This window comes from Gekko japonicus, unplaced genomic scaffold, assembly GCF_001447785.1.
Source record: "Gekko japonicus isolate JY-2015 unplaced genomic scaffold, Gekko_japonicus_V1.1 scaffold2819, whole genome shotgun sequence".
Classification (NCBI taxonomy): domain Eukaryota; kingdom Metazoa; phylum Chordata; class Lepidosauria; order Squamata; family Gekkonidae; genus Gekko; species Gekko japonicus.
In genome coordinates, this window is record NW_015169871.1 from 183,605 (window position 1) to 197,054 (window position 13,450).

Sequence of the window (13,450 nt, forward strand, 5' to 3'; positions counted from 1 at the left end):
TAATAATAATAATAATAGATTTCATTTATACCCCGCCCTTCACTCGGAGTCTCAGAGTGGCTTACAATCTCCTTTCCCTTTCCCTCCCCGGGAGGGAGGTGGGGCTGAGAGAGCTCTTTCGAGGACTGCCCTTGAGAGAACAGCTCAGAGATAACTTATGACTGACCCAAGGTCACACCAGCAGCTGCATGTGGCGGAGTGGGAAACCAAACCCAGTTCTCCCAGATTAGAGTCCGTGCTCCTAACCACGACACCAAACTGCACTTCGACCATAATTGAGTTTAAACCGAGAGCCCTGCTGGCCACAATCCAGTGCACAACCTCCTTTCTTAACCACTACGCCAGTTTGGTGTAGTGGTTAAGTGCGCGGACTCTAATTTGGGAGAACCGGGTTTGATTCCCCACTCCTCCACTTGCACCTGCTGGATGACCTTGGGTCAGTCACAAGTTCTCTCAGAGCTCTCAAGGGCAGTTCCCTCAGAGCTCTCTCAGCCCCGCCAGAGGGGAAGGGAGTTTGTAAGCCGCTCTGAGACCCCAAGTGAAGGGCGGGGTATAAATACCATATCTTCTTCTTCTTCTTCTTCTTCTTTCTGTGTAATGGATGAAAAAGAGCAGTTTGCTGCATACCTGAACTCTGCTAAAGTTTCTTCCTTTTCTCCCCCCCACCCATTTTTTCATGGTCTTCCAAGAAATGCTTAAGAAATAGAGTCAGGTGAACCTTCCAGCGTGGGGGTTGTGGAGCTGAGGATTGGCCAGCTGTTGAAGTAATTAAAAGTGAACGTAGAAGCCGGCAGAACAAGGTTGACAGGAGGGCAGAGCTATATTAGTCCTCTCTAACCATGTTGCGGATGATATCCAATATGTGTGTGAAACGCACATAATTCACATTCCGCAAACCAATCGCATTAGCGATGGAGGCGCTGTGCATGGGGCGGGGTGGGGGGTAGAGCCGCATTTATTCATTCCTAGATCCCTAATATAGGGCATGTTGTTTCCAGTAAACACGACACAGTAGGAATCTCAAGGGAAGATGTTGGCACCACGCACTTTGGGCATAACAACATTCCAGGGCCCAAGGACGGCAGGCTAGCGGCAACCAGGACCAGAGCTTTCTCGGTGGCGGCTCCATACTGGTGGAATGAGCTCCCGGAGGAGATCAGGGCCCTGTGGGACCTTTTACAGTTCTGCAGGGCCTGCAAGACGGAGCTCTTCCACCAGGCCTTTAACTATGAGCTGCCGCCACCACCACCACCATTCCCATCATGGTCAATATTAATAACTTTGAACATCAACTCCAACAACTTATTGATAACTGAAGCATGGTGGCTGGTCTATTACCGATAGCCTGTGCTCGCCGGCCGAAACGGAGAACGATCCTTCAGTGTATGAGGCCATCTTAATACCATAAGCTAGTCGCTAGCACTTTACAGGGTGTAAGTTAGTTTTAATGGATTGTTAAAGATATTTATGTATTTATTGTACTGTGTTTTTATGTTGTTAGCTGCCCTGAGCCTGCCTTGGCGGGGAACAAATCTGAGTTAATTAATTAATTAATTAATTAAACTCATGCTGACGGTACAATCAAAGTGTCCGAAATGAATGGTTCTGGGACATCCCTTGGCAAGTACTAACTTGCAATCAGGTCAGCTAAAAGGGCCAGGCTGATTCGTTTGATGTGTATCCCCCTTTACCTTAAAACCCAAAAGCAATATGTTGCATGTACCAAAAACATAACTGAACACACAACACACACACACACAAGAAACGGACACCTCCTCATACTTCTGTCTCAGAACGCCTTTTCAGAGTCAGGAGCCGAGGACTGGTTCTGTGGTCTCTCGACCGCCATCCAAACAGCAGTTCTTATTCTTCTGCACAACGATCCTGCAAGGTAGAATTTCTTCCCCTTGACAGACAAAGGGGAACTGAGGCTGAGCCATGGGGGGCTGGCCTGGAGACACCCAGTGAATTCACAGTGGAAAATATACATCTATTGACAATTTGGAGTTTAAGCCACCAGGAATGAAGCTAAGCACACCTTAATATCCGGGCCAATTTCAGCGGCTTAGGACTGATCCACAGGGGCGTGTTTATCCTTTGGTATCTTTTGTCATTCAACAGCTTGTTGCAGAAAGTGTGAACTCGCCTGAGCTGCAACATGCCAGTCCCAATTTAGATATCTCTCTGTGTGGTGGTATATATGCATCTCTCTGCAGAATAATTGAGTGCTGCTACTAGTATTGTTGCCAGGTAACAGGCAGGAGTTAAAGAGGCCTGGGGCACCAGTAGTGACATCATGCCACTCTCATTATTGCTGGAAACTATGGTTTCCCCAGGAAGTGATATCACGTCGTCACCCCAACAGCAAATTTTGTGCCCGTTTTTCTCCCACCTCTGCTCACAGCAGTGGCGAGAAGAGACAGTTGCTAGTAGGGATGGACACGAACCACATTTTTTTTGTTTCGTGGTTTGTGGCTGAACCACGAACCTATACGCACCAGGAGCCTGGTTTGTGAACCAAACCCAGTTCGTATGGGTTTGTGACTTCTGCATTCTGCCCCTCGCTGCTTTTCGTGGGTGAGCAGAAAACAGTGGTTTAAATGGCTCTTAACCATTTAAACCACTGCTATCTGCTCACCACAAAAGTCCACCTCCCACCATTAAAACTAAAAAGCCGAGCAGCAGTCTACTGCTCTGCTGTATTTCGTGAAGAGCAGAAAGCAGGGATTTAAATGGCTCAGAGCCATTTAAACCCCTTCTTTCTGCTTTTCATGAATGGCCACAAACGGCATCAACATTTGTGGCAGTTCTACAGTTTGCGAACGTTGCTTCGCAAACCATGAACCGGTGAAAAACATGACGAACTTTACTTTGTCAGCCGGTTCGTGCCCATCCCTACTTTCTAGTGGTAGTTTTCCCACCATAGGGCAACCCTAGCTATCAGTTTTTCCAATACTGATGTGTGTGTTTTTTTAGGGGAGAGACAGGAGGCACGTGGAATCAGCTCCCTCCAGCAGATGAGCAGAGGGGTCAGAGCATGGAACATGGGCACCGCACCCCCCCACACATGTGTAGAAACCAGCATCCATGTACATTTCCCCTTCTGAATTAAGGCCTTTGTGCTTTCATTGCATCTGACATTTCAGAGAATGTCTGCAGAGATGGGTCGACTGTGGCTTCTCCCACATGCAAGTCCACCGTCTTTAAAGTCATGGATATTTATGCTTCAATATTGCAGCTTCTATGTTGACTGCGTTTTGAAGACCTGGTTTCTGCACTCAAGGGGTATAAATGAGCATTCACTCAACCCAGTTACTGGAATATTTTGGTTTTTAGCTTCAGGTTTGCCCCAGACTTCTTTTTCTGCCTACACACATACACTTGAGTACATACACACACGAACATGTACACACGCACACAAATTCAGGTATTTGTTGCTGTCTGAAGACATGCACGTTCTTCTTTTAAGTTAGTTTCCTTAGCATTAAACTCAAGGGAAAATATATCTTTGCCAAAATGAAGACTGGAATATTGGGAAGAAGAAGAAGAAGAAGGGTTTGGATTTATACCCCGCCCTTCACTACCCAAGGGAGTCTCAGAGTGGCTTACAAACCCCTTTCCCTTCCCCTCCCCACAACAGGCACCCTGTGAGGTAGGCAGGGCTGAGAGAGCTCTTGGCAGAAACTGCTCTTTTTCAAGGAGAGCTCTGACAGAACTACGGCTTGCCCAAGGTCATCCAGCAGGTGCAAGTGGAGGAGTGGGGAATCAAACCCAGTTCTCCTTGATTGGAGTCCGTGCACTTAACCACGACACCAAACTGGTGTACATGGACACAGAAGGGGGCAGCTTCGTTCCTGTTCTCGCTCCCACCTACAGAGCTATTTGAATGAACTGTGACACATGTAGAAATGAGTAGCTCCTGGTCATGTGTTTGGTCTGTGGGAGGTAAAGAATGTCTGTGGGTGAGGCCTTTTTGCGTTAGAAGGTCTGCACATAATGCCAAGAGGAATATCTGCACATCGTGCCGTGGCCTGTATAGGTCTAGGGCAATGTTCCCTCTAAGCTGTGGAGTCTAGTGAGCAAAAATTCTACTTTGTGAGCTCCTGGCATTAAAGTTGTGAGCAAGCGATTTGGCTACTGCATAAATTAGTTTGCTTTGGAGCCCTCCTTCCTGAGCGAAGACAAAAATGTGTGAGCCAGAGGCTAAAAAACTGAGCCAGCTCACACTAACTCAGCTTAGAGGGTCTAGGGTGTGGCCTCATTTGGAATACTCTGTACCATTCTGGTCCCTGTGTCTCAAAAAGGACATTGCGGAGCTAGGAAAAGTGCAGCGGAGGGCAACCAAGACCGTTAGGGAGTTGGAGCGCCTTCCCTAGGAGGAAAGGCCGAAGAGTCGGGGACTTTTCCATTTAGAAAAGAGACAACGGTTTAGAAAAGAGTCATGATAGAGGTTTACAAAAATCTGGAAAGCCTCACTCGATTCCGTCGTTCCAATAGGGTCTCCAACTGGCCCGCCGTAAGCTGTGACGTTAGGGTAGCCAGGTCTTGCCTCCTCCCCAGTGGGGGACTTTGGGAGGCATTCCGGGAGGGGGAGGGGACGTCCCCAACATGATGCCGTCAGTCAGAGGTGACATCACCGCATTGGGGATGCGCCTGAATCCCAAGCGGCAAATTTGCCTCTTGGAATTCAGGCACCTGCCCCCCCCGTCTCCAAAAGCAGTCGAAGGGACCCTTTAAGTGCTTTCTGAGGAGGGGGGGGGCTGTGCTCCCAAATCTCAGGTGGCGAATTCACTGCTTGGAGTGCAGGCATGCGGCCAGCAGCTGCCCTTGTCCCCCCTCTCCTGCAAGATTTAAAAAGCCCTCCAGCTGATGGGCGGGCCACCTGCTCCCACCAATCAGCTGGAGGGCCCTTTAAGCCTGGCAGGAGGGGAGGGAGAGGGGTGGCTGCTGGTAGTTTGGCATAGTGGTTAAGTGCACAGATTCTAAGCTGGGAGGAGTGGGTTTGATTCCCCACTCCTCCACTCACAGCTACTGGATGACCTTGGGCAAGCCGTAGTTCTGACAGGAGCTGTTCTTGAAAAAGAGCAGTTTCTGTCAGAGCTCTCTCAGCCCCACCTACCTTACCGGGTGTCTGTTGTGGGGAGGGGAAGGGAAAGGCGTTTGTAAGCCACTCTGAGACTCCTTTGGGTAGTGAAGGGCAGGGTATAAATCCAATCTCTTATTTATTAATTAATGTATTAATTATCAAATTTATACCCTGCCCTCCCAGCAAAGCAGGCCCAGGGTGACTTCCAAATGCCATAAATACAGGCTAAAAACATACAATAATTAAACACAAAAACGATACAGTTAAAACGATACAAAGCGAAGGGCTGGCAGCAGTTAAAGATTCACTTAGATGGAATGCTTTCAAATGGATTCCCAACTATCTGAGAGTGCTTAGATGTTCTTCTGCTCATTTACTTTTATGGCAGCTGCTCGATGGTAAAGTTACGGGCCGGGTGCTACAGCAGCGGCGGCCCCTAATTAAAGGCCTGGCGGAAGAGCTCCGTCTTGCAGGCCCTGCGGAACTGGGAAAGGTCCCACAGGGCCCTGATCTCCTCCGGGAGCTCGTTCCACCAGGTAGGGGCTGCCACCGAAAAGGCCCCGGCCCTGGTATCTGCTAGCCTGGCCTCCCTTGAGCCAGGGAGGGTCAGCCGGTTTTGAGACCCAGACCGTAGTGCTCTCTGGGGTATATATTGTCTTCTTCTTCTCTTCTAGCTGCTGTTGGAGTTGGTGCTTGGGGGCAAGGTTCTCCCCGCCAGCAAGCAGCTGGCAGGAGCCCTTGAAATTAGGGGTTCCCCACCCCCACCTGGGGACTGTCATCCCTATATGAAGTAGAGGGCCAAACTAGACGTTATGGCATCTACAGGTCTTACTTATGGGCTGGCTCTGGCCGAGAGGGTGGGGTAGAAATTTGAAATAAATAAATAAATTATGGGTGTTGATGCCATTTTAGAGATGAATCCGGCCATTTAAAAATGCCGCAAGGCCCTGACTGGATGATCTCCCCCCCCCCCGTGCCTTTTCAAGTGCCAAAAGGGGTTTAAAGTGCAAAAAGGGGGGGGGGTTAAGTCCTGAAGTACAGGGGGGGGGGGGGACTGAAGCCTTTTCAAGTACTGAAAGGTGCATAAGTACTGAAAGGTGCAGGGCGTAACCGAGATCGCCTGCCCCCGCTGTGCAGGGACGGCGTTTTTAAATGGCCAGACTCATCTCTAAAATGGCGTCGGGATCCACTGCTCAGATCCGCAGATGCCTAAATGTCTCTTTTGGCCCGGAGTTTACCTTTTTCTCTTGTGCGCCTCATGAGCCCCGAGGCAACGGGGCTGAATGGGCGGTTATCGTTTCTCACCTGTCCACATACTCAACCTCAGGTAGATCAAAACTGATAAATAACCAAAGGACATGCTGGGTATCTGGAGTTTCAAGGTTGGCTGATATGTGGTTGTGGCTTAACAAAATAAGGAGTCACCGTTTAAAAAGCAGGATTTCTGTTCTGAAGGCACAGTTATTAATCCTGTCCATTAGTATCTTGGACCTCTTATCTGTCTTTTCCAACTGCTTGTAAGTTCTATTGCTTGTTTCTTACCCAGCCTGTTCCCCCCCCGCCCCGTGTGTATGTGTGTGTGTATAAAAAGGTAAAGGTTCCCTTGCTCGAAAGCCAGTCGCATCCGACTCTAGGGTTGCAGTGCTCATCTCCGTTTCAAAGCCGAAGAGCCAGTGCTGTCCGAAGACGTTTCCGTGGTCATGTGGCCGGCATGACTAAACACCAAGGCGCAGGGAACGCTGTTACTTTCCCACCGAAGTGGTCCCTATTTATCTACTTGCAATTTCTTGCTTTCGAACTGCTAGGTTGGCAGGAGCTGGAACTAGAGACGGGAGCTCACTCCATCATGTGGCACACTCGGGTCTCGAACTGCTGAACTGCTGAACTGCTGAACTGCTGAACAGCTTCCTGTACGTGTGGCTTCACCTCCCGAGGTAGCCATTTTGTGGCTGGCTTCACTTCCCACAGCAGCCATTTTGTGGCTTTGCCCTGGGTCAGAATTCCAAGGCTGCCCACGGGACGAAAAAGGCTGGGGACCTTTGCCCTGTATCATTGAGCTCTCTCCCTCCCCTTTCTTCATGCTCAGCTCTTTATGAGCAGAAGTTGCACAGGCATTTAGGAAGGTTTGGGGTCCAGCCCATTTGCCACTGAGCAAGGGAGAGGACCTGGGTGCTTAGAAAGGGCAAGATAAAGTCTCCCTCACTGGCAGGAATCCCGTAAGGTGCCAGGGCTCTCCGATCGAGGACTCTGCCCGGGAGGGGGGGGTCCTGGCACTTCACCACTGTGCCACTTGACAGCTTGATGGATGAAGGGGCTCCCGGCTGTTTTGCTGTGTGCTTCGATCCTAGCGTGACTGAGGGGCAGGATGCCAGGCCCCAAGAGATTCGTTGACGCAAGGGGGGACAGCAGGGTCCCACCTGCTCTCGTGGGCCACCTGACTGTGGCCTCACCCCCCAGGCACAGCCATTCATCTCTCAGAAACAGGCCGAGCTCTCTCTGACCACCTGTCCCGTTTGCCTCACCAGCAACCCTGGCAGAGAAAAATAATTTTCTCTGTGACAATCTGGCGTATTTCAGGATCACGGGCTCACAAATGGCGGCTTCCAGCATGAGAGGAGATATCTATTTCTCAGAACTTCCTCTGAACGTGAGTTTGGAAAGTCCATCCAAAGGAAACCCGTGGACCATGGTAAGATGGGACACAGTTTTTACATATTAGATTTGAATCCAGTACCAACCAATGTTCCCTCTAAGCTATGGAGTCCTGTGAGCAAAAATTCTACTTTGTGAGCTACCGGCATCAAAGTCATGAGCAAGTGATTTGGCTGCTGCATAGATTAGCTTGCTGTGGAGCCATCCTCCCTGAGCTAAGACAAAAATGTGTGAGCCAGAGACTAAAAAACTGTGAGCTGGCTCACACTAACTCAGCTTAGAGGGAACCCTGGTACCAACAGTAGTCACCAGAAGATTTGGGGAGGTCCCACTGGTGGACCTCCTGATGGCACTGGTATTTCTGGCCACTGTGTGATACAGAGTGTTGGACTGGATGGGCCTTTGGCCTGATCCAACATTGGCTTCTCTTATGTTCTTATGTTCTTATAAGCTATCGAGAGGAGTCAAAACTCCCCAAGCTTCATTTTTACCACCTCTGTTCCCTGGTTTCTCGTGTAAAGGTGTTCCCCAGCCCTGCTGAATAAAGATCCTATTACTGAGCTGAAAACAGTGAGAGGCACAACATTTATTCGCTCACTTGGGGATAGATCAAGATAGGTAGCTGTGTTAGTCTATCTGTAGCAGTAGAAACGAGCAAGAGTCCACCTGCAAGACTCACAACATTTGTGGCAGGGGAGGAGCTTTTAGTGAGTTAATGCTCACCTCTTCAGATATCAGAGCAGTCACTGCTCACTTCTTCAGGTATCTGAAGTGAGCTGTGATTCCTGAAAGCTCTTCCCCTGCCACAAATTTTGTGAGTCTTGAAGGCGCTACTGGGCTCTTGCTCATTTCTACTGCTCACTTGGGGGTATTTCAGGAGCCCCTAAGTCAGCACCTTCTGGCACCCATGGAACAGTCTCCATAACATATTTAGAGTCTAAGCCGAGCATCTTACTTACAAGAGTGTTCTCAGAAATGCGAATGGCTCCAGTGCTTGGCATTTTATTCATTGACGGGGATCTTGGACCTGAATTCTGGATTCTCCAGATTAATCCTTAGAATGGCAACCATCCCTGTAGGTGACCTTGGCCAAACGGAGCCTCACTTATAAGGAGGATAAGAATACCCGTCTACCTCACTGGGGTATTGTGAGGTAAAGCAGTCTCAGACGTGAGAGAACAGGGCCATATAAGTAAGGACAGAGTGGAAGAAACTCCGAGGAATGTTGTAGGGGGCGAAGAAGGTAGGAGTTAGCAGTTTGGGCTCTAGGGTTGAGCAGAACGACCATCAGTAATGCAATGGCAGATCTTTAACTTTATTTTACTGAAGACCGCTTCTCTCATGTTTCATTGTGCAGTCCCCATGTGCACTTACTCAGCGCTAAATACCACTTTATTCAATAGGCCTACTCTCGAGTAAGCGTGCATAGGACTGCACCCTTAAAAGGGGCATCAGAGTGCGGCATACTGAAATAGATCAAAACTCTACCGGCACCCTAAAGACTAACAGCATTTATTTCAATATGAGCTTTTGTGCATCTCAGCCAACTTCGCCCTACTTATCTGACAAAGTGGGCCGCGGCCCATGGAAACTCATATTGAAATAAATATTGCTAGTCTTCAAGGTGCCTCTAGATTTTTGTTCTGTTTTGTGAGAGAGTGCCAGTGAAGCACTAGGAACACTCCTAAAACGCTATATAAATTTTAGAACAAAGTCTGAGTCCAGTGGGCACCTTGAAGACCAACAAAATTTAATTCTGGGTATATGCTTTCATGTGGATGCACAGTTCTTCAGATACACTGATGCCCAGAATTAAACTTTGTTGGTCTTAAAGGTGCCACTGGACTCAAATGTTGTTCTGTTGCTAAAGACAAACACGGCTACCCACACGAATCTATTCAAATGCTAGGTATTGTTCGGCAATGCAACGTATCACAAAAATTCGTTTGAATAATTCAGTGAGTTTCTCCTTGCATATCCCAGCCAAATTAAAAATATTCCCCCCCCCCCGTTCGAGTGAACTGAATACAGATTAGGGTACCACAGTAGCTCTTCCTAAACCCTTAGCAAGCCAGTTTTGGATACGAAAGTCTAAAGAGGGTCATACAGGGTTGCTGTGGTGGTTGAAATCACAGCATTTCGTTTTCCCGATGATGTATATCCCACTTAGTCTATTTATGTAAAGATAAATTAATTTGAGGCACTAGAGTTGAAAATTCTATTTTCTCCTAATGAATCCAATCCACGCAGCCGTCTAATGAATGTAAATTGCTTTAGCAGGAAATCCAACTTGCCTTCTTCCTGAAGCGCCGCATCTAATCTAATTACTCGACCACATGATGCTGTCAGAGAAAACCTCCTTGGGGTGTAGTCTTATCTGCTTTCGTTTCTGAGCATTTTTCTTTCTTTCTTTTTTCTTTTTAAAAACTTCCCCTTTTCACTCTCCACACTGATGCTGCTGTTGTTTGGAGGGCCCCGAACCTAACCCCCAATTAGATTTCACTCTGCCCTACCCCTCCATGCCTTGTTTTACAAATAAAAATCTATCACACAGTCTTTTAGTGAAGCTCAGCTTGTGTTGGCAGGATGGCTCCCAACTGCACACGCCCAATTAAACGGAGAAGAATTCATTAGCAGGCTCTTGTGATGCAGTTAAGGGGCGATTAGAATTCTTGCCTCCCTTGCAATATTTCCCACTGTTTGGCTCTCCGTATTAGGTTGGATTTCTTAGGTAGAGGCCTAAGTTAGTACTCTGATCAATCAAACTGCCAGGGAATGATCTGTAGTTAGAGATGGACTGCTTGGGGAATCTCTCTGACTGGGTCTTTCCTTCCCCCCTGGACCACAGACAGATCTCTTCTTTTCAGACTGCACTGAAAGCAAAATGCTCAACCATCCTTGAACACCATGCACAGCATGGGTTACTTTTGGAAAGTCAAAAGGGAAAACACTCCAAAGCTCTTTCTTATTAATCAGGAAGCTCCACTTTCCCAACAACTTGCAAGCCACAAGCCACCAAAGATGAAAGGTTGCAGTCACTGAAACACCTCTCTGCTTTTCTCTTCTAATCTAGGAGTCACCCTCTAGTTTTAGAGCACAGGAGAGGATACAAGGCATTGCTATTTTCCTCTGGTTTAGACAATAGGCAAAGCGATCTATCCAAAATGACTGGGTAATTTGCAGTTTACCTATCGTAAAATCCAGAACGAAATTTGCAAATTGATCTTTGCTTTAAAAAGAGATCCAGGTTCATTCTTCTTCTTTTTTTAAAAAAAGTATCACGTTCGATTCATTCCAAAATCTGATCACACACAGACTTAATTGAGAGGACAATAATCCAGGCCAGATTAAAATTAGACACCAGATTTTTTTTAAAAATAGAAACTTTGTACAGTGGACGGGCTCAGCTGTGCCACACTGTGCCTGTCAGAACTGGAAGCGTTCTGCATTTCCAGAGATTCCTGCCAATTATTTTCTAGCCCAGTTTTCAGGAGTGTCCTCAAGCCGGGAACAAGCTCAGCCGAAAGCGTTCCCGCACACTCGAATGCCGAAGCTTCGCTGTGTTTCCCAGCTTGAGGGAGGGTTTTTCGGTGACTGCACAAGTTCATCCCTTTACCTTGATGCTGGACAGATCGATGGGTGGGTCTTTGGGTTTTGCTGGTGCTTCTGGGGCCGGTGCAGGTGCAGGTGCAGCGGCGGCGGCAGGTGCAGCTTTCTTAGCTTCCTTCTTTGGTGCCATGTTAAACACTAAAAGTTTAAACCCTTACAAAAAAAACAAACCCTTGACCAGAGATTCCCGGATGAGGAGCAGGGAGCGCTCAGGGAGACCGGTGCCTTGGAGGTGGACCCAGTGTCTTAAACACCATAAGGGCATATATATATTTCACTTAGTGCCTAATACAATCTTGACACTTGCGGTTGGATTGGACAGTTTGCCGGCGGAGGGGGTATGTCATCTCAGCCAGGCTATAAATGGAATATCAGGGGCCCGGAGCATCGTCATTCAAGGGGACTTCAGTGCCCTTTTTTAAAAAAGCCCCCCCTTGTGCATTTTTGTAATGGATAAGGAGGTGGGTGGGATATGACAAAGCCGGCAGGGGGGCTTCCAGTGTAATTCAACGCAAAATCGTTGACAGGCCGCTTTTTCTTGAGAGAAGTCCAGTTCTGCTGAAGTTATAAATCTGGTTTCCCATGCCTGGGCGTCCTCAGGGAGGGGATTGAGTTTCCAGATGGAATTTCGGTTTTCAGGGGTTGGGAAATGATCACCACTTTCAATCCACCCTGCTTCTCCCCCCCTGCTTTCCTCCACGATGTGTCCCCGCCTCCCTCCTCCCCCCATTTCCTTCCTTTGCAAGAAGAAAGTGTTGATCCAGCAAAGGGCGGGGGCGGGAGTTTAAAAATAAGAGCAGACGTATATGGATAAGCCCACCCTGGTTTTGCCACCAAGTCTCTCGTTCACTAGTTCAAGATTCCCCCATCTGTTCTTATTCTTCTCATTCCAGAGCTATCTGAAAGCTAACAAGCTCTTCCTATCATCTAATTTCGTACGTTGCCGGCTGACTTATCGAGTCCTATTTATAAGGGAGACCTACAGGAAGACACCTAGGACATTTTCTCAAGAGACTGGAGACTTCCCCCTGCTTATAAGAGCAAACGAGCTTTCAGTCAAGGAGCATTTGTCTTCATCGTCTCGGATTTAATGGCAGCCGCTCTTATTTTTCTTTCTTCACTTCCAGCTTTCCTCCCTTCTTTCCCAAACACATCCCTGGGCTTTGAATGATCAGTCTCAATTACGTCCTTTCTTGCTGTGACTCAAGGGGATTGATGGAATTAGAAAACAATGCGGTAAAGACCGACATAATACAAACAAACAAACCGTGGAATGAAACTGGATCACACAATTATGAAATAAAAGAGTATAGTACATCCGATAAAAAAGGAAATTTGAGGGGGCAGGGAGACAAACTGCTTGGGGTTTTTTTTGGTAGACAAACTACAAGAGAGCCAGTTTGGTGTCGTGGTTAAGTGTGCAGACTCTAATCTGGGAGAACCGGGTTTGATTCCCCACTCCTCTGCTTGCAGCTGCTGGATGACCTTGAGCAAGCCACAGTTCTGGTACAGCTGTTCTCTCAAGGGCAGTTCTCCGCTCTCTCAGCCCCACCTACCTCAGAGGGGGTCTGTTGTGGGGAGGGGAAGGGAAAGGAGTTTGTAAGCCGCTCTGAGATTCTGAGTAAAGGGCAGGGTATAGATCCAATCTCCTCCTCCTCCTCCTCCTCTTCTTCCAGATCCCCTTTATTTATAAAAAAGTTCCCTCCTGGAGAACTCCATTTTACTCCACCTGGCTCTGTTCATAAGGATAAACTCCTGAACGGCTAAATCTGGTGGATGTTTGACTTCCATAGACACTCAAACCTTTGCTTTAAAAATAGTTTAGGAATAGATCTGGGCTGATTTCGCACTAGAGCTGCCTCGATGTTGCGCCGCCATTTGTCCCAATACTATTGGTCAATTTCACACCCAAAGCCAATTTCCTCCACAGTTTCGTGATCCTAAAAAAACAGGATCATGAAACTGCAGGGGAAATCGGGCGAAGCCGCGAGTCAAAATGCAGCCCCACAGCTTTGGGTATGAAATTGACCAATAGTATCGGGGCAAACGGCGGCGCAACATCGAGGCAGCTCTAGGGCCAAATCAGCTCTGGTGTCTTCGCAC

At 48.0% G+C, this 13,450-nt stretch overlaps 1 protein-coding gene across 1 annotated transcript in view; it reads right to left on the minus strand.

Moving 5' to 3' along the window:
- MYL1 (myosin light chain 1) overlaps positions 1–11,612 on the minus strand; it is a 41,407-nt gene extending 29,795 nt beyond the window's left edge. The window contains exon 1 of the mRNA XM_015417439.1: positions 11,355–11,612. Within this exon, the coding sequence (XP_015272925.1) occupies positions 11,355–11,477 (123 nt within the window). The 5' untranslated portion in view covers positions 11,478–11,612. The remainder of the gene's footprint in view (positions 1–11,354) is intronic.
- Positions 11,613–13,450: the final 1,838 nt, after the last annotated feature.